Here is a 25,186-nt window from a genome sequence, read left to right as displayed (position 1 = left end):
TGTGCCCTTGCCTAAGCTCCCCTCGGCCCTGGAGACCGCCCGTTTGCTTGTTGATCATGTTTTTCGGTTGCACGGGATCCCCCAGGACATTGTGTCGGATCGGGGTCCTCAGTTTGTTTCCCGTGTGTGGAAGGCGTTTTGTTCTGCTCTGGGGTGGGGGCGAGCCTTTCTTCTGGCTATCATCCTCAATCTAATGGTCAGACTGAAAGGGCTAACCAACAGCTGGAAGCTTCCCTTCGCTGTGCCGTCTCGTCTGATCCTGCTTCTTGGAGTTCCCACCTTTCCTGGATTGAATACGCCTACAACTCGCTCACCTCAGCAGCCACCGGCTTTTCGCCTTTTGAGATTTGCCTTGGATATCAACCGCCGCTGTTTCCCTCTCAGGAGGGGAGATTGCCGTTCCTGCGGTGCGGGATCACTTGCAGCGCAGTAGGAGGATTTGGCGTGCGGCCAGGGCGGCGCTTCTCCAAACTACAACACGGACTTGCCGCACCGCCGATCGGAGGAGGACACTGGCACCCCAATATGCCGTGGGACAGCGGGTGTGGTTGTCCTCTGCGAACATTCCGCTCAAGTCCATGTCCCGGAAATTGGCCCCTCGCTTTTTGGGCCCCTTCACTGTTCGGCGCATCATCAATCCTGTGTCGGTGCGGCTGCAGCTGCCTGCGTCGATGAAGGTTCATCCCACGTTCCACGTCTCCCAGCTTAAACCGGTGTCCAGTAGCCCGCTGTGCCCACCTGCCGGACCCCCTCCGCCCGCCAGGGTGGTGGATGATGCTCCTGCTTATTCGGTTCGTCAACTGTTGGATGTGCGTCGTCGGGGACGCGGCTACCAGTTCTTGGTTGACTGGGAGGGTACGGCCCGGAGGAACGGGCCTGGATCCCTGGTTCTCTTGTTTTGGACCCTGGTCTTATTGCAGACTTTTATAGGAGACATCCTGACAAGCCTGGTGGGCCGCCGGGAGGCGTCCCTTGAAGGGGGGTACTGTTAGGTGTTGGGTTTTAGTGATGTGGTGTTTTTGTTTGTATGTGTTTTTGTTTTTGGTGCCTCCCTTTTTGTATAGGTAGGCGGGGCAGTGAGTCACTGAACCTGGCGCACCTGTTACTCATCAGATGCTCTCTTCAGAAGTGTTTTTAGGAGCTACCTGACAGAAGATTAGTGTCGGAGTATTGGCGTTTTTGGAGTTTGGAAATTCTGCCCTGCCTGTTGGAGCCCTCGGATTACTTTGGTGTCTGTAAGGAGTTTTTGTTTCCTCCCTAGGATTTTGGCCTCGACTGTTTTGCCTAGCCTGGAGGTTTTGGGCTCCAAACTGTGCCAAGTAAGCTCTCCAACTCTCTGTAAAGTTTTAAGCTTTTTTCGGTTAACGGGCGAGACCCTCCTAATTCTCCTCCCTCTCCTTTTTCTAGATCGAGTGCACTGCTTATGTGTATTTTCGTCACTAGCACGTCCTGGCTCCGCGTCCTCATTCACACACGTTGTACATATGTTGTCCTTGTAAATATCTCCCCCCCTCACTGTAAATAAACTGCCTTCACTGCAACTCTGCCTCCGTGCGTTCTGCTTCTTGGGTCCATCAGCTTTTGTCCTAACAAAACATAATCAATCACAAAGAGAGAACAATACAGAATCCACATCTGAACCAAAGAGTAAAACAGTAAAATGTGCATTATTAAATATTAGGTCTCTCTCTCTTCAAAGTCTCTGTTATCTCACCGGTCGCAGCAGATGGCCGCCCCTACCTGAGCCTGGTTCTGCCGGAGGTTTCTTCCTGTTAAAAGGGAGTTTTTCCTTCCCACTGTTGCCAAAGTGCTTGCTCAATAGGGGGTCACATGATTGTTGGGTTTTTCTCTGTATCTATAAAGCGCCTTGAGGCGACTTCTGTTGTGATTTGGCGCTATATAAATAAAATTCAATTGGATTGCATTGAAGTAAACTTAATGGGATAGATTAGGAATTAGTTCATTTCTCAAGTGAGAAATGAAAAAGGGGGACTGTTAGGAATAAAAGAAATATTTTTATGTGTATCTGCTCATTATATTGTTTTATGTACTTTAATAATGAAGGCTTGTAGAGCAAGGCCACCTTTGACTCACAAATAAGTGCTCAGCCAGACTGAAAAACAGGAAGTTGTAGTGCACAAGGCATATCAGGGCTCTAGACTAACTTTTTGCCATGGGCGCACCGGTACGCCTAACTTTAAAAATTTAGGCGTACCGGCACAAAAGTTAGGCGCACTCAAATTTTTCAACCGCTTCGCTTAACACCGCAGTTTTACATGTGCACTTTCTTTGGGGGGAAGTCCATACAGACAATATTCATTTCTAAATTATTAACTAACAAACTTGTGCTTAAATTGCTTTGTCAATATTGTAGAAAATGTTAAACTTAATCATCATCTCGGCTCCTCTGACGACCTGTTTGCTGCTGCCTGCTGCTGAAAGGCAGTGGGGAGAGGGGACACTTGGGCAGTGCATTTATTGCAGCATATAATGTGTTTTCTGGATACACTGCTGTTTTTCAGCATTCAAAGATTGATGGCACCGTGTCAGAGCTGGCTATGAATTTCAGAAGGATCAGTCCTTAACTTAACACAAAAGTTATCAATAATTCTTTTCATCTTTTCTTATTACCCACAGCTACATCCACTTCTGTCAGGCCTAGGCTGCTCACTAGGGCTGGGTATCATCACTGATTTCTATAATCCATTCGATTCCGGTTCTCAAAGTCCTGATTCGATTCAATTTAGCCTCAGACAGTCAGAAATATTATAATTCTGATCATTTATCAGTACTGATACACATGAGACTTCATCAGAATTGTGAACATCACAGCAGATGCCTTTGTGTCAAAGTAACTGAGAATAAAACACAGAAAAACATGAAGGAGATTTTCCTGGTCTGGCGTTTTATAGCAGATAACCTTAAAAATATTCTGCAATTTTGCATAATTTTAAGAAGTTGAAATTTCTTCAGTATTGAACAGCAGAAATTAGGCTTTCTTGTCCGGGGTCATTTAAGTGAAAAAAACAAAAAGAAAAGAAAAAGACAGCGGCCGACAGCGCTGTAAACAACGCCCTGACTATCTCTGATTGGTTTAGTCCACGATAGGGACATAATGTGTTGCAGAGATTTTTTATTTTTTTTTGTTACCCGAAAATATTTGGTCGCACCAGTGCATATTAATAAATCAAGACACAGAAAAGAGGAACTTTCCATATAAGCAATGTGTGAGACTGTGTGACGTGTAAAGTACCGAAATAACACCATATAAGACACATTATGATTCTAATGTTAGAGAGCTCTTGCAACTGGCGTCTGAGCTGTGCAGAGGTCTCTCTCTCTCTCTGGAAGATGATTAAATAAAGAAATATAACTGTTTTAACACACTATGAGTCGGTTTTCTCTGTTTTGTCATGGGGAAAAGGAATCGGGTTTAATACTCCTTAGAAAGACAGCACAGACAAACACAAAGCAAACAAATTATGCCATCCATCCATCCATTCGCTTCCGCTTATCCTTTTCAGGGTCGCGGGGGCGCTGGAGCCTATCCCAGCTGTCATAGGGCGAGAGGCGGGGTACACCCTGGACAGGTCGCCAGTCTGTCGCAGGGCTAAGGCAAACAAATTATGTTTTGACTCAATGGCAATTAGATTTGAATACTGCATTCAAATGTCCATGTAAAGTGAACATCTAAATTATTATTGTAATCAAATGATGAAATCAATTTGCCAATGTCCGTGTTTTGGTTGTGTAATCTCTGCACATGTTCTTCTATGCAACAGATGATATGAAACTAAACTTGTATCACATCATCTATAGACCATTAATGTCTTTATTAGTGAAATAACAAAAAGCCATAGCAATGCAGCTTATGGTTTTAAGTTTTTAAGTTTGTGTTCTAAACACAAACTTAACAATGTAGTGTATGATGTACAGTGCAGCGAGGAATGCCCAGACCTCTACATTGGAGAGACCAAACAGCCACTTCACAAGCGCATGGCACAACATAGAAGAGCCACCTCCACAGGACAAGACTCGGCTGTCCATCTGCATCTAAAGGTCAAAGGTCACTCTTTCGAGGATGCCAATGTTCACATTTTGGACAGAGAGGACAGATGGTTTGAAAGAGGAGTAAAAGAAGCCATTTATGTCCACTGTGAGCAACCATCTTTGAACAGAGGCGGTGGCTTACACCAACTGTCTGCCATCTATAATCCAGTTTTGAGATCCCTTCCCAGATGCCTTAATGCCCACTCACATCCCAGGCTATCTGACCTCAGGAAATCACATGATAGGGTGAGGCTAGGTTTCACAATGAGCTCACCCGAAACCTTGGCTGATTGTGACCTACACCCATTTTCACACCTTGGCTCATGTGATTAGGTAGAGTATCATTAGGGGGTCCATTGTCTCTCTCAGTGGGTTAATCCCACAGAGTTTAAATCTGGGACTCTCCACCATTTGACCCTAGAACGGAAGAAGATGAGAGGTGAAACATCTTCAAGCAACTTAAAGAAGTCCAAACGCTTTTCTTTCCAAGCTCCTTGGACTACGATGACCTGGATGACTGAGAACCTGCACAGATTATCTTAGTTTTTCTCCTGACTGAAGTTTGGTGCGATTGCGATTGCATTTGTCCCTAACCATCAGCAACCCTCACGTTTACCCTTATCGAGTGGAAAAAGGTCAGTTTTTATCCTCCAGCTTCACTGTGTTTATGTTATGCTAACATAGCTGTGTTGCTAGCAATCATATAGCACATCATTATATACCAGCTAGTCCAAATTCTCAGGTTTCAAGCTTTACCATGATTCTATCTTTCGGGTCACTTCCTTTTTCACTCAACAATCTACTTCTATCGCACTTGGGGCTTGGTACCCAATCTCAGGTGGGGGTGATGATATCTTCCCAATGACCTGTTGTCCTGGCTCCCCCTTGCCATAGCATGTGTGCTGTACCTCGTCAATCTGTATCCGTGAGAGCAGTCCCTTCTTGTGAATGTTGGAACACTAAGTCACTAGTTGTTTCGCTGTTAGTGTGGATGTTGGGTATCGAATAATCCATAGGTCCCTCATCCTATTCATGTAACCCCTTCCGCCGGGGTTACTTGCGTAGTAGGAACCAGTTTTAGGAAAGATTTATAGATAAAAACCTACAAACAGGAAAGTCTGTGGATATACACCGGTGGCGATTTGGCAGCAGGATACAGAGAACAGTGATGTACATGATTTCCACAGCCAGCAATAAAATGTAACGCACAGTGATGGAAAGTATCCAACCTTTTTAGTATCCAATAAAGGTAAATAAGCTGTTTGTTTGTTTTTTAAATAAAGCATTAATCAAGTGTTTCCTCACTTGGAGAGAGAAATGAGATAAAATTTCTGAAAAAGTAATTTAGTTTTAGTTTCAAGTTGGACACAAGCCTTTTAATGTGAGTTTTAAATGAAAAATTCTTATCTGTAATCTATGATCTGATCTATAATGATACCTTGATACTTACATGATTTTACCATTTCAATTAGGACTGAAAGTGAAATGTACAGGGAGTGCAGAATTATTAGGCAAGTTGTATTTTTGAGGAATAATTTTATTATTGAACAACAACCATGTTCTCAATGAACCCAAAAAACTCATTAATATCAAAGCTGAATGTTTTTGGAAGTAGTTTTTAGTTTGTTTTTAGTTTTAGCTATTTTAGGGGGATATCTGTGTGTGCAGGTGACTATTACTGTACATAATTATTAGGCAACTTAACAAAAAACAAATATATACCCATTCCAATTATTTATTTTTACCAGTGAAACCAATATAACATCTCCACATTCACAAATATACATTTCTGACATTCAAAAACAAAACAAAAACAAATCAGCGACCAATATAGCCACCTTTCTTTGCAAGGACACTCAAAAGCCTGCCATCCATGGATTCTGTCAGTGTTTTGATCTGTTCACCATCAACATTGCGTGCAGCAGCAACCACAGCCTCCCAGACACTGTTCAGAGAGGTGTACTGTTTTCCCTCCTTGTAAATCTCACATTTGATGATGGATCACAGGTTCTCAATGGGGTTCAGATCAGGTGAACAAGGAGGCCATGTCATTAGTTTTTCTTCTTTTATACCCTTTCTTGCCAGCCACGCTGTGGAGTACTTGGATGCGTGTGATGGAGCATTGTCCTGCATGAAAATCATGTTTTTCTTGAAGGATGCAGACTTCTTCCTGTACCACTGCTTGAAGAAGGTGTCTTCCAGAAACTGGCAGTAGGACTGGGAGTTGAGCTTGACTCCATCCTCAACCCGAAAAGGCCCCACAAGCTCATCTTTGATGATACCAGCCCAAACCAGTACTCCACCTCCACCTTGCTGGCGTCTGAGTCGGACTGGAGCTCTCTGCCCTTTACCAATCCAGCCACGGGCCCATCCATCTGGCCCATCAAGACTCACTCTCATTTCATCAGTCCATAAAACCTTAGAAAAATCAGTCTTGAGATATTTCTTGGCCCAGTCTTGACGTTTCAGCTTGTGTGTCTTGTTCAGTGGTGGTCGTCTTTCAGCCTTTCTTACCTTGGCCATGTCTCTGAGTATTGCACACCTTGTGCTTTTGGGCACTCCAGTGATGTTGCAGCTCTGAAATATGGCCAAACTGGTGGCAAGTGGCATCTTGGCAGCTGCACGCTTGACTTTTCTCAGTTCATGGGCAGTTATTTTGCGCCTTGGTTTTTCCACACGCTTCTTGCGACCCTGTTGACTATTTTGAATGAAACGCTTGATTGTTCGATGATCACGCTTCAGAAGCTTTGCAATTTTAAGACTGCTGCATCCCTCTGCAAGATATCTCACTATTTTTGACTTTTCTGAGCCTGTCAAGTCCTTCTTTTGACCCATTTTGCCAAAGGAAAGGAAGTTGCCTAATAATTATGCACACCTGATATAGGGTGTTGATGTCATTAGACCACACCCCTTCTCATTGCAGAGATGCACATCACCTAATATGCTTAATTGGTAGTAGGCTTTCGAGCCTATACAGCTTGGAGTAAGACTACATGCATGAAGAGGATGATGTGGACAAAATACTCATTTGCCTAATAATTCTGCACTCCCTGTAGGTAACGCTCTTTGCAATTCAATAATAACAACTTCAATTTGTCTGAACCAGCACCAACTTATATTAAGTTAAATGGGATTGAATGAGACTGCAGAAATTCAAGGGTTTGTGTTACTGAAGCAGATGAACAATAGATAATTATATCATATGCCTAAAGATGGAAGGCAGCATTTGAGAAATTATCACATATTGGTCCCAATATGAAGCCCTGAGGAACTCTTTTGAATACTGGAATGAAAGTGGTAGAAGACCCAGCAACGTGGACACTCTGTTCCAGCTGACAAGTAACTTAATAACAGAGTTATAACACTGATTTAAATCAATATTGTTTAGTCTGTTTTCATAAAATGGCATGGTCAACTGTGTCAAAAGCCTTCGACAAGTCAAGTAAAAGAGCAGCACAGTAGTTCTTGCAGTCCATTGTGTCAATTATAACATTCACTACTTTAATAGTAACAGTTATTGTACAGTGTTCTTTTTTTTTAATCCTGTCTGATACAGTGCCCATTCTCTCTTACCAAAGGCAACTTTACATTGGAACAATTACATTGGAACAATAACATACGACCTCTTACCTGATGAGGTGAAGTGGAACAACTCTATCATTCACGAGGGAGAACCACTCTGAACAAGCAGTGAATTGGTATTTAGTATTTTTAACCCTCTGGGGTCCAGGGTATAATTGGCCGTTTTTGACTACTTTTGATTTTACCTCTATATTTCACCTTTAAAATATGTTTTTCTTTCCTTGTTTGGTATCATTATTTTCAGCACAACCTCAAATATCTGAAATTTGAGTTATTTTTTCATTTTGGTATACTATATTAGCACAGTTGATCTAAATTCAGACAAAAAATTCAAAATCCGAGTAGAAAAAAGTTATATTTTTTACTGTAAATCCCACAAACATGTTTAACGAATCATTTTCATAACTTGAAATGCAAATAGAAATTGTACATTTCTAAAAATTATGCACATGTTTTGCAAACAACAAAGTTATATGGTACAATTTACCTAAAAATGCAGCAAAGGCCTCAGGCATTTTTTATATAACCATTTAAATCTATTTACAGAACAATCAGGTGTGCTGCATCAAATAAGAAGGCACACAAATTATTTGTGCCAGTCCAAAAAATGTAGTTTGTGTTCAGTATAAGACAGAGGAGAACACCACAGGCCTAAACCCTGCAGGTCTGACATCAGGAGGTGAATCAGTCCAGTTTTCCATGTGGGAACAGCGTTTACACTGGAATCTGCCGTTGGTGGCTTTTTTGGAGCAACTGTGACATTCAGCAGTATAACTGACACACAATACAAAACAATAACTACACAACACACTAACTACAGCCTCCAAACACGCTAAACGTCACTAATGTCTCACATATGAAAACTCGCTCTCTCTCTTTCTTTCGCTCGCCCGCTTTCCGTCGTGGGTGTCACTCCTAAAAACTTCCCCTTCTCCCTAAACAACCAGATGTCACATGTTGCCTTATCATTTTTTTGATTGGCTGACATGGTAAACTCTAACACCAATAGGGAAGGGGTGTTTATTCTTTTTCTTTTTTCACTCGCAAGCGGAGAGTGTTTGCTAGCGCTGTCTGTAGAAAACACTGTTTTTACCGTTGGAAATGTCCAATGGTAAAGCTTGGTTAACAATATGTATGGGGTAATCACAATAAAAAATAAAGTAGCTGAACATCCCTTACCAAAAGTAGAACAATAATTCTTTGTTTCTGTAAATAAAATCAAACACATAATGTAGCAACCCACACTGTTTATCCAGCATGTGCATTGAAAAAAGAAGAAAACGCTATGTGTGTGCCTATGGGCTGAATAATGCTGCACAGTGTTCAGGTAGAGATAAAGATAGACTGCATGACGGGAAGCACTATCCTCTGAACAGAGGAAAGACAGCGAGACTTGCTGGTTGAATGAAGAGGTACAGGAATTTATTGAAAAGAACAGGTGAGCAAAGAAAATGTGGAATAATCAATTCAGTTCAAGAAGAAGAAAAAAATGGTACATGGTGCCTCAAGGTTGAATACTACTGTGATTTTGGATATCATCACCACAATGCTAAATCATCTGATCATGACAGAAACGTGTCAGAAACTATTGGCACCATTTCTCTGGTTCATTACAAAACATATAGTTGCATTATGGTTTTTCTGTAATTCAGCACTTCTATATTTATAATGCCCTCCCAAAATTGGTTCAATATTTTACTAATCCAGCAAATAATAATGGCAATTGGGTAACAACTGCTTTGCATAACAAAATTATAAATCACATAAATAAAAAGTCATTTGTCTAAGACCTATGTACATTCTTACTACATTAATGCTGCCTTACCTTAGTGAACACCTGCTTATGTTTTTTTTTTCTGTACAGGACATTTGAATCCTGCCAAATGTAATGAATTGAAAGAATGAAGAATAGCTTTTTATATGGAAATGAGCTGAATCCATGAAGAAAGAGTGGACAGTTGTTGTGAACAGTAGTCACTGAGTTTGCAGACACTGCCAACAAGGTAGGTGATGCCTAATAGATTTTTAAATATCCTCCTTTACATAAATACTTTTTTTTACTTTGGTGACTTTGGTTTATTCAAGCAGCAAATACAAATGATTTCATTACATTTCCTTAGTTAAAGTGGTAAAATTATATTTGCTTATCTTTTTTATATCATCTACTGCCTCTGTTTTGCCTGTGCTGTTTACGTATTTTCCTGCACACCATTTGAACTACGGATTCAAAATAATTACCAAAGACCAATGAATAAATTGGTAAGGTGGTAGCAATAAGGAGAGCAAAAATTCAGTTAATTATTATTATTATCTATTTAATGTAAAAAAAAATTAAATAAATAGTGGTCAGCTATTTTGATTGATTTGCATCATGAAAAGACATGCAGAAAATGTCCACATACTAATAGTACAAGAAGCCTATTTTGTAACATAAGCAACACATTTATGCCATCTACATGTCTCCAAATTTAACTGGTCTCATTTATGTCATGGTAAACATTCATGGATAAGGTTTGGAATAATTATAAACTATTATGAAGTGTATAAAGTGGGGCTAATGTGGGTTTGTGGCAGGTGGATGAATCATAAGTTCTGATGTAACAATGCAGCACACAAAACAAATCTACTGGAGCTCAAAAATAGAAACTATTATGTGACTTTTTTATCATTTTTAAGTTTTTTTGGTTTGTTTGTTTGTTTGTTTGGTTTTTGCGTATTGTACTGTTATAGTTTCTCTATTAGGTTCCCAAATGGAAAAGAAATAGTAAAAACTTATAAAAGACTTGCATAAGATGTGGCCTACTTCATATAGTGAATCATATAAGGCTTATATGATTTACTCATGAAAGTGGCCACTTTCTCATTACTTTCATATATTGTTTTAGGAAGTATCCAAAACATACAAGTTTCATTTATATAAACTTTCAAGGGATCTTATATCTGTTTTCACTCTTGTATGCTTTTCATACAAGTTTCACACAAGACAGATACAAACTTTATAGGATTTATATATATCTTTTCCATTTGGGTTAATACAGCTACACGGAGGAATTTACTCTTAAAAGAGAACAGTGAGTCAGTTGAAGATTAATTTAATTGTTCATGGCACTGAACTCACCTGTTTTTTTTTGGTCAAAGCTTTTATACAGAACCACCTGGAGGGACATACAAAGTGTGAATTGATTTGTCATGTTAGAATTTGTTGACAAAAACTAACAAAGGAAGAAAATGATACAAAATGAAACACTGGTTGGTCTCAGTCTTCACCACTGTGCCACCTTTCACAGACTGACTTAAAGTACAATTACAATATAACCTGAACAACAGTTATCCCAACAGTTACTTTGTGTTTATCTTGCTTTTCCTCCTTTCTCTTTGTCTATTCCCAAGTTTCCTTATTTTTCCATCTAACAGCAGATATGTCTGTCAACTCTTCATCCGCCTACAACAATTTTCTGGATGACAGCTGCTCGACAGTTGATTTTTATATAAACATTGGCTTTGATTTATTGAAAGTCATTCTCATCGTCCCTCTCTGCACCTTGGTCCTCTGCGTGGCTCACCAACGATGGAGGCAGCAGCGCTCCTTTAAAACAGCAAGTCACGCCGACATCATCACTTATCACATGGTTGTCATCGAGCCGATCTGGATCTTGGGGGGTTTCTGTTATTTAAGTGGCACATACACTAATGACTCATTAATGAAAACAGTAGGACTAAATGTCCGTTACACCACTTGCTATGCAGGGATATTTTTACACCTCCTAACCTGTGTAGAGCGTTACCTGGCTGTTGTTCACCCCATCACTTACTTGGGTCTAAGAAATGCCCGTGGGGTCAAGATTAGAAACATCAGCATTGGCTGTACTTGGCTGCTGAGCTTTGGAATGATCTTAGTTAGAGTTCTGTATATGCCTAATAACATCACCATCCAGCAGTGTGTTTTGGTCATTTCAATAATAATCATATCTTCCTGCAGCTTGTCTGTTCTTTATGTTTTGATTTGCTCAGGGCCAAGAGAGAGAGTCAGAGAAAAGGAGTTGGTCAACCAAACAAAGCAGAGAGCTTTCTACACCATCACAGCTATATTAGGCATGTTCTGGTTGTGGCTTGTAGGGCTGTTTGTTAACATTACAGTGAGCCAATATCCTCAGCTGAATACCAACATCAAGTGTGTGCTAGATATGTTTCTAAGCCTGTTCAACTTGCCAAGTCATTTGGTTTTGCCTCTCCTTTATCTACAAAGGGCAGGAAAACTCAAGTACTGCTTTTATAAAAATAAGTGAACATGAGGGTTAACTTGAGGATAATAGATTTGCTTATGCAGTACTATAGTTTTACATACTTTGTAAATTGATTTTAGGATGAGAAAAATTGTTATCAGCTCTATACCAGCACTTGCAACAGTAGCATCTGGATTTTATATTTTGTTTTATTTGTCTCAAAATAACTTTATTGCAATATTATATTTATAGTTATTTGAACAACTACTGCAGTGCTGCATATGGATAGATCTGAATTTACAGGTTTGCTTGGAAAAAGTGGCATCTTCCTCAATCATTCTATCAGTGATTTCTATGTAAAGAACTTGAGACTTCATTTATTTGAAAGCCAAAGGACTTTGGCAAGTTTAGAAAAAGAACCTACTAACCTCATCAAACGGCTGGCTCGCAAGACAGGAAAGACTTCAAGACAAACTCTACAAAAAGACAAGGCCTAACACTGACACAGTATAGTATTTGGGTAGGCAATTTTGTGTAATGAAGATTGTCTGGCCAAACAGGAACCGTGTTCATCATCATTTACTTTTTGGAATCAAATTTGACCATCATTACTTAACATACATGCAAATACTAGCATTGCAAGATATCTGATGTGGCAAAGTACTGTCTTAAGTCGTGTAGCACATCTGATACTGTGTTCTAAGTACTTAGGTGTCAAAACTCAGTTGTGACGTCACAAGTTCAGGATTTGTTTTGGTTCTTATTAAGGTAGATCTATGCAGGTATCACCAGTAATACAGGATAGTGCTTTTTTAATTTTATGGCTTAGTGAGTCAAAAATGCACGACAGTGACAGTAGAGATTAACATTTTACAGTTTAAATTTTACTTTAGGTGGCACCATCTTGGGCCGCTAACTCAGGGCTGGCTCCAACCTTCCGAGTGGGAAATGTGATTTAATAGGGCATTCCACAAGATTAGCAGCTAGGAAAATTGATTGATGATATTATTGTGTCTGTTTTGGGTTGGGCCTGGGGGCTAATTAAATTAATTAAAAATTTGAATTGATTTGATCTTATGTTTGTCTAAGACTGAATTTTTTTTTAATCTAGCATTGTAGACAGATGTAGGTGTACAGGAGATTCTCATAGCAGGAAATAGGGCTGGGCGATATGACCCAAAATTCATATCTCGATATTTTTTAGCTGGATGGCGATATAAGATATATATCTCGATATTTTTTTTTAAAGCCATAAAGTAAGAACAAAAAGAGAGTTCTTAGTCAAAGCTGTGTCCCAGATGTCACACAGGCACTTTTATTAACATACAGTGTAGATGTACATGAAAAAATTACTCAAATTATGAGCATTAAACAATAATGCTCCATAAATAAAATAAAACAATGTTGTTTTGTGCATAACAAAGAGCTCACAATTGTGCAGTCAAAATGTAAACTAAAAGACGCTGAGCATAATAACAAAGACAGACAGATTTCACAGCTGCTCTATTCCCAACTTCTACTGCGTGACTGACAGCCTGGAGTTTGAAATCCGCTTCGTAACCATGTCTCTGAACAGGTGCCATTTATGGTCCTTATATACACACAGTACGGTAATATTACGTTGAAGCACAGTACGTATCACTCCGTGAGGCTCCTCGGTAGCCGTAATGCTCCGACAATCCATCAAGCGGTGCAGCTCCGTAGCTTACCAAAGTCGAACTAAAACATTTATTGACAGATTGCTGAGCGCCGTGTATCACATAAAATCGGCCCCTGTGGGCTGCATAGCATTAGCGTGGTTAGCTCGTTAGCGCGGTTAGCTCGTTAACACGTTGACGGCGTCCAGCCCCACGCACGGGGCGATGCCCAGTAGCTCGTTAACGGAGATTTGCCGTGTCCATCTTGTCGCTGCCTGCAGGTGAAGCGATGGGGGAGAGGGAGTTGTGTTCAGTGAAGGAGAGGCGAGGCCGAGTAACGTTGCGTAGAGACAAAAGTGGACGAAAGAGAGGCAAACTTGCAGCTCCACAAGTATAATTATAACGTAACATAGACTATATCGATATAAAGGATATTGTCACATCTTATATCTCGTATAAAAATATATCGATATTTTTAAAATACTCGATATATCGCCCAGCTCTAGCAGGAAATATACTGAATCACAAGAAGATCTGAATACTGTAATTAAATAGTGTCTGTGTTATGGGTACTGTTCTGTAATGTGTAGTATAATAAATTGTTGCAATTATATTTTGGAGAAATAATGTGATTGCATGTATGATTAACTGAACCAGAAAAGATGAATATTGTAAATTTAATTAAATTTACAATTAATTAATTAATTAATTAATTAATACAATTAATTAATTAAATTAATAAAATTTAAATTTAATTAATTAAATTTAAATTAAATTGTAATTCATGTCCTTTGTACTCTCCTGTTCCACGTTTCACATTCCTATGTTCTGTCTCCCCAGTCTGTGTAAGGTTTGTGTGTTTCCTGTTTTATTTTGAAGGTCTGTGTCTCTTGTCAGTGTTTCTAGTTTCGCTTCCCCCGGTTTCGTTATGTCCAATTAATCCCAGTTGTGTCTCCCTCCTGTCTCCCATTCCCTGATTGCCCTGTGTGTATTTAAGCCCTGTGTTTTCTAGTGTGCGTTGCTGGTTTGTCTGTATGGTTCCCTTGCATCTCCGTTTGTGTCTCAAGGTATCAGGTTTGTTTTATTCTTAGATTTCCCAGTTTAGGTTTTGCAAGTTCTGTTCTCGCCACCCTCGCCTTTTGTTGTATGTCATCCTCCTCAATAAAGCTCACTCACATCAGCAGTGCCAGCATCTTGGGTCCTTTAATAATTCCCACACGGCTTGCCACGCAAACCGTGAAAAGGAGGTTGCTTTTTCACATTGGACATAGGCTTGATTAGCGTTTAACTTTTAGAAATAAAGTCATCATTTAAAAACTCTAAGTTATATGTATTCAGCTTTATTTTATCTGAGACACATACTGGTTTATTTTAGACAAACGAGTTCTGGCGCTGTAGGCTCTGACAGTAGTTGCATTGTCACATTAAAGTCAAATTTTTTATTAATGATGGGTAAACATATTTAGAATGACAAGAAGATTTGAATACTGTATTCAGATCATGTCTGTATAATGTTTACATGCTTAGAAAAATACATTGTTGCAATTATATCCTTGGCAAATTAATGTGATTAAATGTATGATTAACTGAACCAGAAAAGATGTATATTGTAAACAGTCTTCTGGTATCACATGAAATATGCCCTTTAAATAAACTTGGTTTTATTGCGTGAAACTTGGTGAATAAACACACCTTTTTCTGTCTCGTGTCAGCAAGAGAGCAAAAATTTGCCTGTTGAAATTTACCATGAAAAATATCCAATAGTCTTTGCCAGTTTTGCATGAACTCATCCCTGCTCATCACATGCTCTGCAAATAAGGACATGTCATAAATTCAAATAAAGTGCAAGTCCAAGCCACTCAGTAAGTTCTGAGAGTCAGGAGAAAAGCCATCAGAGAAACATCAACAAGAAACAATTCTTCTAACAAGGTATAGTATTTTAAAGGGCTGTTTCTCCTTGAACTTTTGAAGTTGTTAATTTTACTGATGCTGTTGAAAGGACTACAAATATATCAGCACTTACAAATTTTCAGATACTTTTAAACATGTGTTATATTTTTTGTTTAATTAACACAACTCACTCATTCCTACCAAAAAGTGGTTAGTATAATGAAGTGATAAGTAAGATGGAAGTATAATTCAGTGATACTGCTTCCAGTATAATCGTGCAATTCATGTTGTTTAGTTTAAGAGTTCACTTTCCTCAAGAAATGGCTCCTTAATGACAACGCTGCAATTCATACACAGATGAACTACACTGATAAAATACATTACTTGATGGCACTAAAAGACCATAATTGAAACTGATAATTTTGTAAGCTAAGCAAGACTGTGCTTTTAGTGAACTACCTAATTCATAGCATTTATAGCAATTGTTGCACTCATTTTTGTGCAGTCTAATATATTTTAAGATTTTTATATGTGTATTAGATTTACATTAAATCATTTTTTTGGAACACCATAAAATAATAACTTTCACTAATTTTACAACAAAGTCAAAATGTTACTTATATTTATGGTTGTCATGGGTCAGTGAAAATCAGTATTTTGGTTGGATAATGTGAAGGTCAAACAAACAAGTAACTATAACATTTTTGGTAGGGATAGGTTAATTGGAAATTCTAAAATGCCCATAGATGTGAATGTGGGAGTGAATGTCAGCGTGAATGGTTGTCTGCGTATATGTGTTAGTCCTGAAACAGACTGGTGACCTGTCCAGGGTGTACCCTGCCTCTCGGCCGATGACAGCTGGGATAGGCTCCAGCATATCCCGAGACCCTGAAAAGGATAAGTGCAAGCGAATGGATGGATGGATGGTTTCTATATATTTAAATTTGCAGGATTTTTAGGGGTAGTTATCTAAAATCAACCAACCCCTAATTTAGATTCCTAACCTGTCCTTTTTTATCAGTTATTTTATAAATGTAACATCAGTCAGCATGAGATTAAAAATGCCACTGAAGTAATGTGTGGTTGTGTTCTTTGTTTTGTTTTTTTTATATTGCAGTTATTTAAACTTACTGTAAATGACTGAAATATAATCTGTCATAGGTGTGTTTCAATCTCTTTTCTCTCGTTTTTATTCAAACATGTCTCTCTTTTTATTTTTATCTCTTAAGACCTGCAACAAATGCAGCGGAAATGTTCTTGAACTCTTCCAACGTCACCTCCAACAATCTTCTGATCTACAACTGCACCACAATCACCTCATACATTAACACTTCTTTCTTTGCATTGAGAGTCATCCTCCTCCTCCCTCTCTCCAGCCTTGTCCTTTATCTTGGTCGCCAACAATGGCAGCAGAAGCGCTCCTTCAACACAGCAAGCCACTCTGACATCTTCACCTACCAAGTGGCTGCCATGGAGCTGATCTGGGTTTTGGGGATTTTTATCCACTATTATGGCATATACACTTCTCAGAGAGTGATTCAAACAGTGGGGTCTTTTGCTTGTTTGTTAACTTACAATGGAGAGATTATTTTTCATGTCCTGACCTGTGTAGATCGTTACTTGGCTGTTGTTCACCCCATCATTTACCTGGGATTAAGAAATGCCCGTGGGGCCAGGATCAGAAACATTACCACTGGTTGTGCTTGGCTTCTTTGCTTTGGACTTGCAGCCATGGATACAGTTGACAAAAGCATCATAATTTTGTTTTGCTTTTTAGTTTTGTGTTTAATAATCATATCTTTCTGCAGTCTCTCTGTACTCTGGGTTCTGATTCGCCCAGGGCCAGGACAGCAACATGGAGAAAAGGAGAAGCATAACCAGTCAAAACAGAGAGCTTTGTGCTACATTGCGACTATAACCTGTGTTGTTTGGTTGTGGTTTCTGGGGGTCTTTGGTTTTATAGCTATGAACAACTCACCTGTGCTAAGCAGCACTGTGAAGTGTGCAGTGCAACTTATTTCATTCTGGTTTAATGTGCCCAGCAGTTTCGTGTTACCTCTGCTGTATCTGCACAAGATAGGAAAACTCTCATGCGGCTTGAGCAGTGAATAAAGGCATTGATGAGTACATCAGCAACAATGTCTACCATTAATATTTTGCTTATTTACAAAAAAATTAGCATTTTATTTTTCAGTATCAACTAATAGTGATTTATAGCAGAGATTTTGCTTCATGTAGAAATGTTTGGGTTATAAAGTCTTTCACAAAATTCTAACAGGTGTTTAGGTGTTGTAATTTCTTATTAGGATGTTTTTAAGGATTTCGTAGTGGTCTCTTTAGAATTTGTAGGATATTGGTTGTATTTAGTTGGATATGTTCTGTATTTGATAAGATAGCTTTCATTTAATTTTAGTGTTTCTTGATTCTTCAGCTCTTTAATAGATGATAAATTGGTTGAATTCCAATCAGATTCCAATACTGTGTTTAAGTGGTGTCTGTGTAAAGTCGACATCTAATAGTGTAATTCAAAATGTTTTTTTTTTTAATTTCACACGTGTCTGAATACAATTTTAATCATGTTCTAAAGTCAATTACAATTTGAAATAATTACACTATTAGATGTTATTTCAAATCAAATGATGTAATGTGTATTCTATGATTAAAATTTATAGATTTTTTTTCCGCTATGTGACTAAATATAGTTTTGTGTGACATGTCTTTAGAAACTGTGGATGGGCTGTTAGGACTTCTTTTGCCACACATGTCAGCATGTATTTAAGTCTTTTGAAAAAGATGTGGAAAAGCAAAAACCAAACAAGTTTGTTTAATTTAACACCTGTTTGAATAATGTTTTAATTATGTTAAATGTAAGGATTTGATTAACTTTGTACAAACCAGAACTTATCAATATTTAGTTGAGTCTAAAGAGAATTTACAATAAAAATGGGCTAATTTTTAAAATCTGTTTATTTTTTTCTTGTACTTCATTATCCTAATCTTTAACTTATTGGCTCACACGCATCATAAAGTTACAGTAATACTAGCTCTGTCTTCATGAATAACTGGAAAATGAAACACTGTCACCAAGTCCTCAGATCCTTTAATCTGCACAGCAAGATGTTGGAGATCTCTAACAGACTGTGGTAATGAGTGTTAGTTTGCTGTATGCTGTCTCCTGTTAGGCCAGCAGCCTGGAACAAATGAGAAGAGATGTCAGTGAAAGACAGGAGGTCACTGAAGTGCTCTCCTTCATGGACAATCGATCTCTCCCAGTCCATTCCAGACTATTTAGGCACCAGAGCTGATTCACCCTCAGACTAATTCAACCCTACTGTAATTAAGAATGCTTCAGGAAATAATTTCTACTGTTCTCATTGAAACTGTACAATAATTCTTCATTCTGTTTCTGGTGAACAAACCTGAAAGTTTACACACATATTTATGTATTATATCATATTGTACCTGTTTGTTAGCTTTATACATGTGCATCTCTACATGCAATCTGCAGTACTCTCTTGCACATGCATTCTTACTTTTTACTGTTCTTTATCTTAACCTGTCACTGTTATTACTCACTCACAGTTTTTTGCCTGCAGAAGAGGATTAAAACGAATGGGGAAAAAAAAGCACAGAGGTTGGGTGTTTTGGATTTCCCTTTATGATACTTACTTTCACTATGTTTTTCATTTTTTGTAAATTTGATTATTTTTATTTTTGTCCTGATCCTTTAACATTAGAATTTCAGTTGTGATATTAATAAAGTAGTAGTAATAACTAGGGCTGGGTATCGTCACTGATTTCTAGAATCGATTCGTTTCCGATTCACAAGGTCCCGAATCGATTTGATCCACGATTCGATTCAATTCGATTTGAATCTGGGAAATTTTGACAGTCAGAAATATTATAATTCAGATCAGTACATTTACATATTTCTGTATCTATAAAAAGGAAGCTGACACACGCAAGACTTTATCAAAGGTGTAAGCGTCACAGCAGATGCCTTTGTGTCAAAGAAGCTGAAGATAAAACACAGAAAAACATGAAGGTGGTTTTCCTGGCCTGGGATTTTATAAAAATATTCTGCAGTACATCAAAAACGAAAGAAAACCATTAATCAACATATGAACGTTACCTCTGACGTTACAGCGGTTTTATTAGAGACACGGCTGAGCGTTTTGCATTTTGCATAATTTTAAAAAGTTTAAATTGGTTCAGTATTGAACGGCAGAAATTAGGTTTTCTTTTCGGAAGTATGTAAAACGAAAAAAAAAAACAGCAGCCGACAGCGCTGTAAACAACAGTAGACTTGTGCGTAACAAGCAAGCGAATAATGCACAAAACAGATTTTTAGACGGGAAACTGTTCTTGAAGTATACTGAGAGAGAGACCTGCTATATGAATAAAAATCACTTCATAATTTCGGGGTCAGTTATTAATTAAATGTTTGAACCATTAACTGCACAACATTTCTCCTGTCACCTTTTTCCAGTTTAAACATTGTTTCCAATAAATTGCATGCTTAAAAAATTTTTTGTCTCATTCTCATTTCTTCTTGTTGCATGTGGAAGCTCTAGTTGGAACCTTGTTAAGATCTATGGTGGCTGTAGCTCAGGTGACAGAGCAGGTCAGCTACTGGTGGTTCGATCGCAGTCTGCTCCAGTCTGCATGCCAAATCTTGCCTAAATATCCTTGGGCAAGATACTAACCCTATGTTGCCCTCCAATGCATCCATTGGTGTGTGAATGTGTATGACTGTTAGATAGTGAGCACTTATAGCTTAGAAAAAGTGAATGGGTGTGATTGGGTGAAAGAATTAGTTGTATAAAGTGCTTTGAGTGCTCAGAGTAGAAAAGCGCTATATAAGAACCAGTCCATTTACCATCTGACCATGCAAAAAATTATTATTATTATTTTTTGCCTTTTTTCATGTGGTCAAAAACTTTTGATTGGGATTGTATTAGGAAACTCACATATTAGATAAAGTCTGTTTTAGCATTTGATCACTTTTAGCATGAAAGACTGGATGTTAAGTCCTTTTACTCTCTCAGATGTAAATAGAGGTAATGGGGAGACTTCGGTCTCTTTAAATCCCACCTCTCTTGAGATAATTTATATGGGAGAATCACACAAATGTTCAATGTTAGAATTAAAAGAAAATAAATTGCAGAGTTAGCTAAATCCACATCTGTGCCTATGAGTTTAAGGAAGAACCCTTCAAAGATTTAAGGAAGGAGTTAAGACAGACTCTGGGGGTAAGTTTTAACAGATGACTAGAAAAGTGCAGCTTTAGCACCAAAGGTAATTGCAAAGAAAGTGTTTGGTGTACCCTGTGGACTGAGGAAGGAGAGTAAGAAGACAAGAAACACAAGATTGCACAGGAAAGTATTCAAAGAAGGAGTTCAGCAAAGAAAACATGGGGTAGTCAGAAAGATGAAAAAACAAATTGTAAGGGCATTCATGGTGGCACCAAAATAATTAAACCATTTGATCGGAAATAACAGAAATTTGTCCAAAATTATAGGTGCTAATTCTCTGGTTCATTACAAACCAAATACTACCATTACTGTTTTCTGTAATTCAGTATTTGTATATTTATATACAAAAACTGGTTAAATATTTCACTAATCCTGCTATTAATAATGACAACTGGGGCCAATGGGTACTAAAATTATGGCTCATGTAAATGAGAAGTTCCTCTGTGTTCACTCTTACTATATTGCTAGTGTTTTACTTTAATGAACACCTGTACAGGGAAATTTGAATACTGACAAATGTATTGAATTGATAGAATGCAGCAGAGCTATTTATATGGAAATGAGCCACTTATGTTCACTGCTCTAGCTTCTAAGAGGGATTACTTTTTCATTTTTTACATTTAACTAAAAGTTCACACTTTAGCTTTTTGGATCTCTGGTGTTATAAAATGAATATCAGCTCAATGCTAATTACACAAACAGGTTTAATTTTCTGAACTTTTGAATCAAACATGCCAAATTTGGCTGAAAGATTTTCTATATTAGTTAGAAACTGGTCATTGTTCAAAGGAAAAAATATGTATATAATCCTTTCTGACCCACATGGTGAAGAGTAATTTGATGTTTATTGCAGCTATGGTGTAAATGAAGGCACATAACACCACATAATCATGCAAAACACCCACAACGTTCTGCAGCTGTACACATGAACATCATCAACCATGATGCAGTAGTCACTGACTTTGGAGCAAAGGACACTACTAACAAGGTTAGTGTTGTTTAATGTAATATTTTAAATGTCCTCATTTCACACAAATAATAATAATTATTATTTTTTAATTTCCTAAAGTAACTTATTTATTCAAGCAGCATAACAAAATATCTTCAACAGATTTAAAAAGTGTAAATTCCATTTGGTTAGTTCGTTAATTACTAATGGCAATAAGATTTTTTTCTTTCAACTACCTTATGCATTCTTTGTAATAGCAGCGAATACATTGCCTGTCTTGCAGTGATTTGCTGCTTTGGGAACACTTTACATTAAAACTTGTATGGCATTTGTAGGGTAATACATAGGTAATAAAATGTGATAATTATCCAAATAATAACTCACTTGGAATTAAAAATGTACATGCCTGACTGTTGTTACATTTACAAGCTACCAATATTTTCCTAAACCCTAATACTCAATACCAGGGGGTGGAGGAATCAACCTCTCTTTGGTCATCCCAAACTTGATAATGATGAATTAAGCCATGGTGTTATGACAATGTTATCTGTAAACACCAGTTGAACTATGAATTTCAATAATAAAAAGACAAATAAATAATCTAGTAACGTGGCAGCAAGATACTAAATGTATGTATCTTCATTAGTTTTATCGAATTACTCAAATTAAACTGGTTTTATAGATTCCAGATAATGTCCATCCATGTACACGTACTAACATTACAATAGATTTTTTTTCCAAGACAACATTTATGCCATCTTGAAATTGAACTTCTACCACCATTTTGCTGTTTCAAAATTTTTCCATGCATTTCTGTTCAGAGCTCTTCCACTGTCCTGTCTCTTTTACTTAGGACCCAGGGGAGAATCTAGGTTCAAAGATTTAGGGGGGCTCGGCTCCCAATAATCATGCCATGCATAAAATGCCTTATAATTAATATTAAGGGAATATATTGTTTGCAAATGTAATCAGCTCTTTCCACATTTGCAAATCTCAATTCAATTTGAAAAACATTAAAATGTTACCTTCAAAGGCAACCCAATTAGTTAGATGAACTATTGTAATTTAGAATGAATAATCAGATGATTTCAATCTAATCCACCAATATTAGGGTGGAGCCTTTAGTTACCAAATCTAAGGCAAAGGCTCAGTCATTAAAAAAGTTAAAGAACTATTTGTGGCAAAGCAGATAAGATGAGGAACATGCCACATCAGCAAAAGCTTTGTTAGGCTATAGATGAGAAGCCATGCTGCACAAAGCAGCAACAGCTTTGTAACATTAACAACACTGGACATAAAGCCTGTTTTCATTCTTTCCTGTAGTGTTGTCAGTGGACATTCTCAATAACTTAGATAACCTAAAAACACATTTTGCATAGATGATCAAATATGACATATTAACTCTCCTTATTGTTTGTTTCTTCACCCCTGGAAAATAAAGTGACTTCAAATTTATCTATGTTATCTAAACACTGCATTTGAAATTTTCAGCAACTTAAAACACTGCTTGCTTCTCTTCTGTAATCTTAGCTATATGCTAAAATACTGCAAACACAACTGTTCTGCAGGAAGATGAACAAAATATATATACTTGAAAACAGTGTTGGTCAAGTTACTTGAAAAAACTAATCAGTAACTAACTACTGCTAGGTTTACTCTTAAAAGAGAGCAGAGATTCACCTTAAGGTTAATTTAATAGTTTGTGACACTAAACTCATCTGTTTTTTGGTTGTTTGTTTTTTTCAAATATTTTACACTACCCACCTGCAGAAACATGCAAAGCATGAATTGATGAGTTGTTTAAGAATTTGTTGACAAAAAGAACAAGAACAATGAAAAAGACTCAAAGAAACACTGGAGTTACTGGAATAACAAAAATTATCACTCCTTTTCAATTTGTTTTAATCTCACTATTCCTTTTCTTAGTCTCTCTAACAGCAGATATGTCTGGTAACTCTTCATCCGTCTACAACAATGTTCTGGGTGGCCAATGCTCGACGGTTCGTTTTTATATGAACATTGGCTTCACTTCGTTGAGAATCACCCTCATCCTCCCTCTCTGCACCTTCGTCCTCTGCCTGACTCACCAAAGATGGAGGCAGCAGCGCTCCTTTAAAACAGCAAGTCATGCCGACATCATCACTTATCACATGGTTGTGATAGAGCTGATGTGGATTTTGGGGAGTTTCTGCTATTTATATGGCACATACACTAATCACTCATTAATGGCAGTGATAGGAGTATGTGTTCATTACATCACTTTCTATGCAGAGATATTCTTACACATCCTGACCTGTGTAGAGCGTTACCTGGCTGTTGTTCACCCCACCACCTACCTGAGTCTAAGAACTGCCCGTGGGGTCAAGATGAGAAACATTAGCATTGGATGTGCTTGACTGCTGAGCTTTGGACTGACGTTAGTTAGAGCTCTTTGTATCCGTAATGACATCGCCATTCTACTGTTCTGTACTTTGGTTTTGTCGATAATAATCATATCTTTCTGCAGCCTCTCTGTTCTTTATGCTTTGATTCGTTCAGGGCCAAGAGGGGGAGTCAGAGAAAAGGAGTTGGTCAACCAAACAAAGCAGAGAGCTTTCTGCACCATCACCTCTATATTAGGCATGCTCTGGTTGTGGTTTGTAGGGCTGCTTGTAAACATCACGGTGAACCAACACCCTGAGCTGAATCGCACTATCAAGTGTGTGGTTGATATGAGTGTAAGCTGGTTCAACTTGCCAAGTCATTTGATTTTGCCTCTCCTTTATCTACACACGGCAGGAAAACTCAGATGTTGCTTTTATAAAAATAAGTGAACGTGAAGGTTAACTTGAGGATGATAGATTGCATATGCACTACTATGGTGGTGGTCAGAGGGCCCGGTGGCGCCAGTGTCCGGCAGCCTCGCCCTTGTCAGTGCACCCCAGGGCAGCTGTGGCTACAATGTAGCTTGCCATCACCAGTGTGTGTGTGTGAATGGGTGGATGACTGAATGTAGTGTAAAGCGCTTTGGGGTCCTTAGGGACTAAGTAAAGCGCTATACAAATACAGGCCATTTACCATTTACCATACTATAGTCTTACATATTTAAAAATATAGATTTTCGCATGAGAAAATTTGTTATCTACTCCATAACAGCAGCAATAGCATCTGGATTTTTCCACTTTATTTCTTTTTTTAGATGGTGAAACTTTATTTAATGGTGGTGTGGAGGAGAGGGAGGGATTGTCATGGTCTGGAGTCTCTGGACTCAGTGTTTATGTTTAAGTTTATTAATCTTCTGTGGTTTAGTTTATTTTGGGTTGTTTTTTATGATTATCCCTAGAGATTCATGTCCTTTGTACTCTCCTGTTCCACGTTTCACATTCCTATGTTCTGTCTCCCCAGTCTGTGTAAGGTTTGTGTGTTTCCTGTTTTATTTTGAAGGTCTGTGTCTCTTGTCAGTGTTTCTAGTTTCGCTTCCCCCGGTTTCGTTATGTCCAATTAATCCCAGTTGTGTCTCCCTCCTGTCTCCCATTCCCTGATTGCCCTGTGTGTATTTAAGCCCTGTGTTTTCTAGTGTGCGTTGCTGGTTTGTCTGTATGGTTCCCTTGCATCTCCGTT

The 25,186-nt window shown here is 38.2% G+C and overlaps 1 protein-coding gene and 1 long non-coding RNA gene across 2 annotated transcripts; both read left to right on the top strand.

The window, feature by feature from the left end:
- Positions 1-56: 56 nt before the first annotated feature.
- Positions 57-992, top strand: LOC112845741 (uncharacterized). The gene is made up of 2 exons (XM_025905106.1): positions 57-111; positions 385-992. Exons 1-2 carry the CDS (start codon positions 57-59, stop codon positions 990-992), a joined length of 663 nt encoding a protein of 220 aa, XP_025760891.1.
- Positions 993-1,043: 51 nt separating this feature from the next.
- LOC109199124 (uncharacterized) lies at positions 1,044-1,541 on the top strand. Its single transcript, XR_002059597.1, has 2 exons — positions 1,044-1,319; positions 1,408-1,541. It is a non-coding gene; the product is annotated as an uncharacterized LOC109199124 (long non-coding RNA).
- Positions 1,542-25,186: the final 23,645 nt, after the last annotated feature.

This window comes from Oreochromis niloticus, linkage group LG3, assembly GCF_001858045.2.
Source record: "Oreochromis niloticus isolate F11D_XX linkage group LG3, O_niloticus_UMD_NMBU, whole genome shotgun sequence".
In the NCBI taxonomy this organism is placed as follows: Eukaryota; Metazoa; Chordata; class Actinopteri; order Cichliformes; family Cichlidae; genus Oreochromis; species Oreochromis niloticus.
This window is presented reverse-complemented; position numbering and strand designations above follow the sequence as displayed.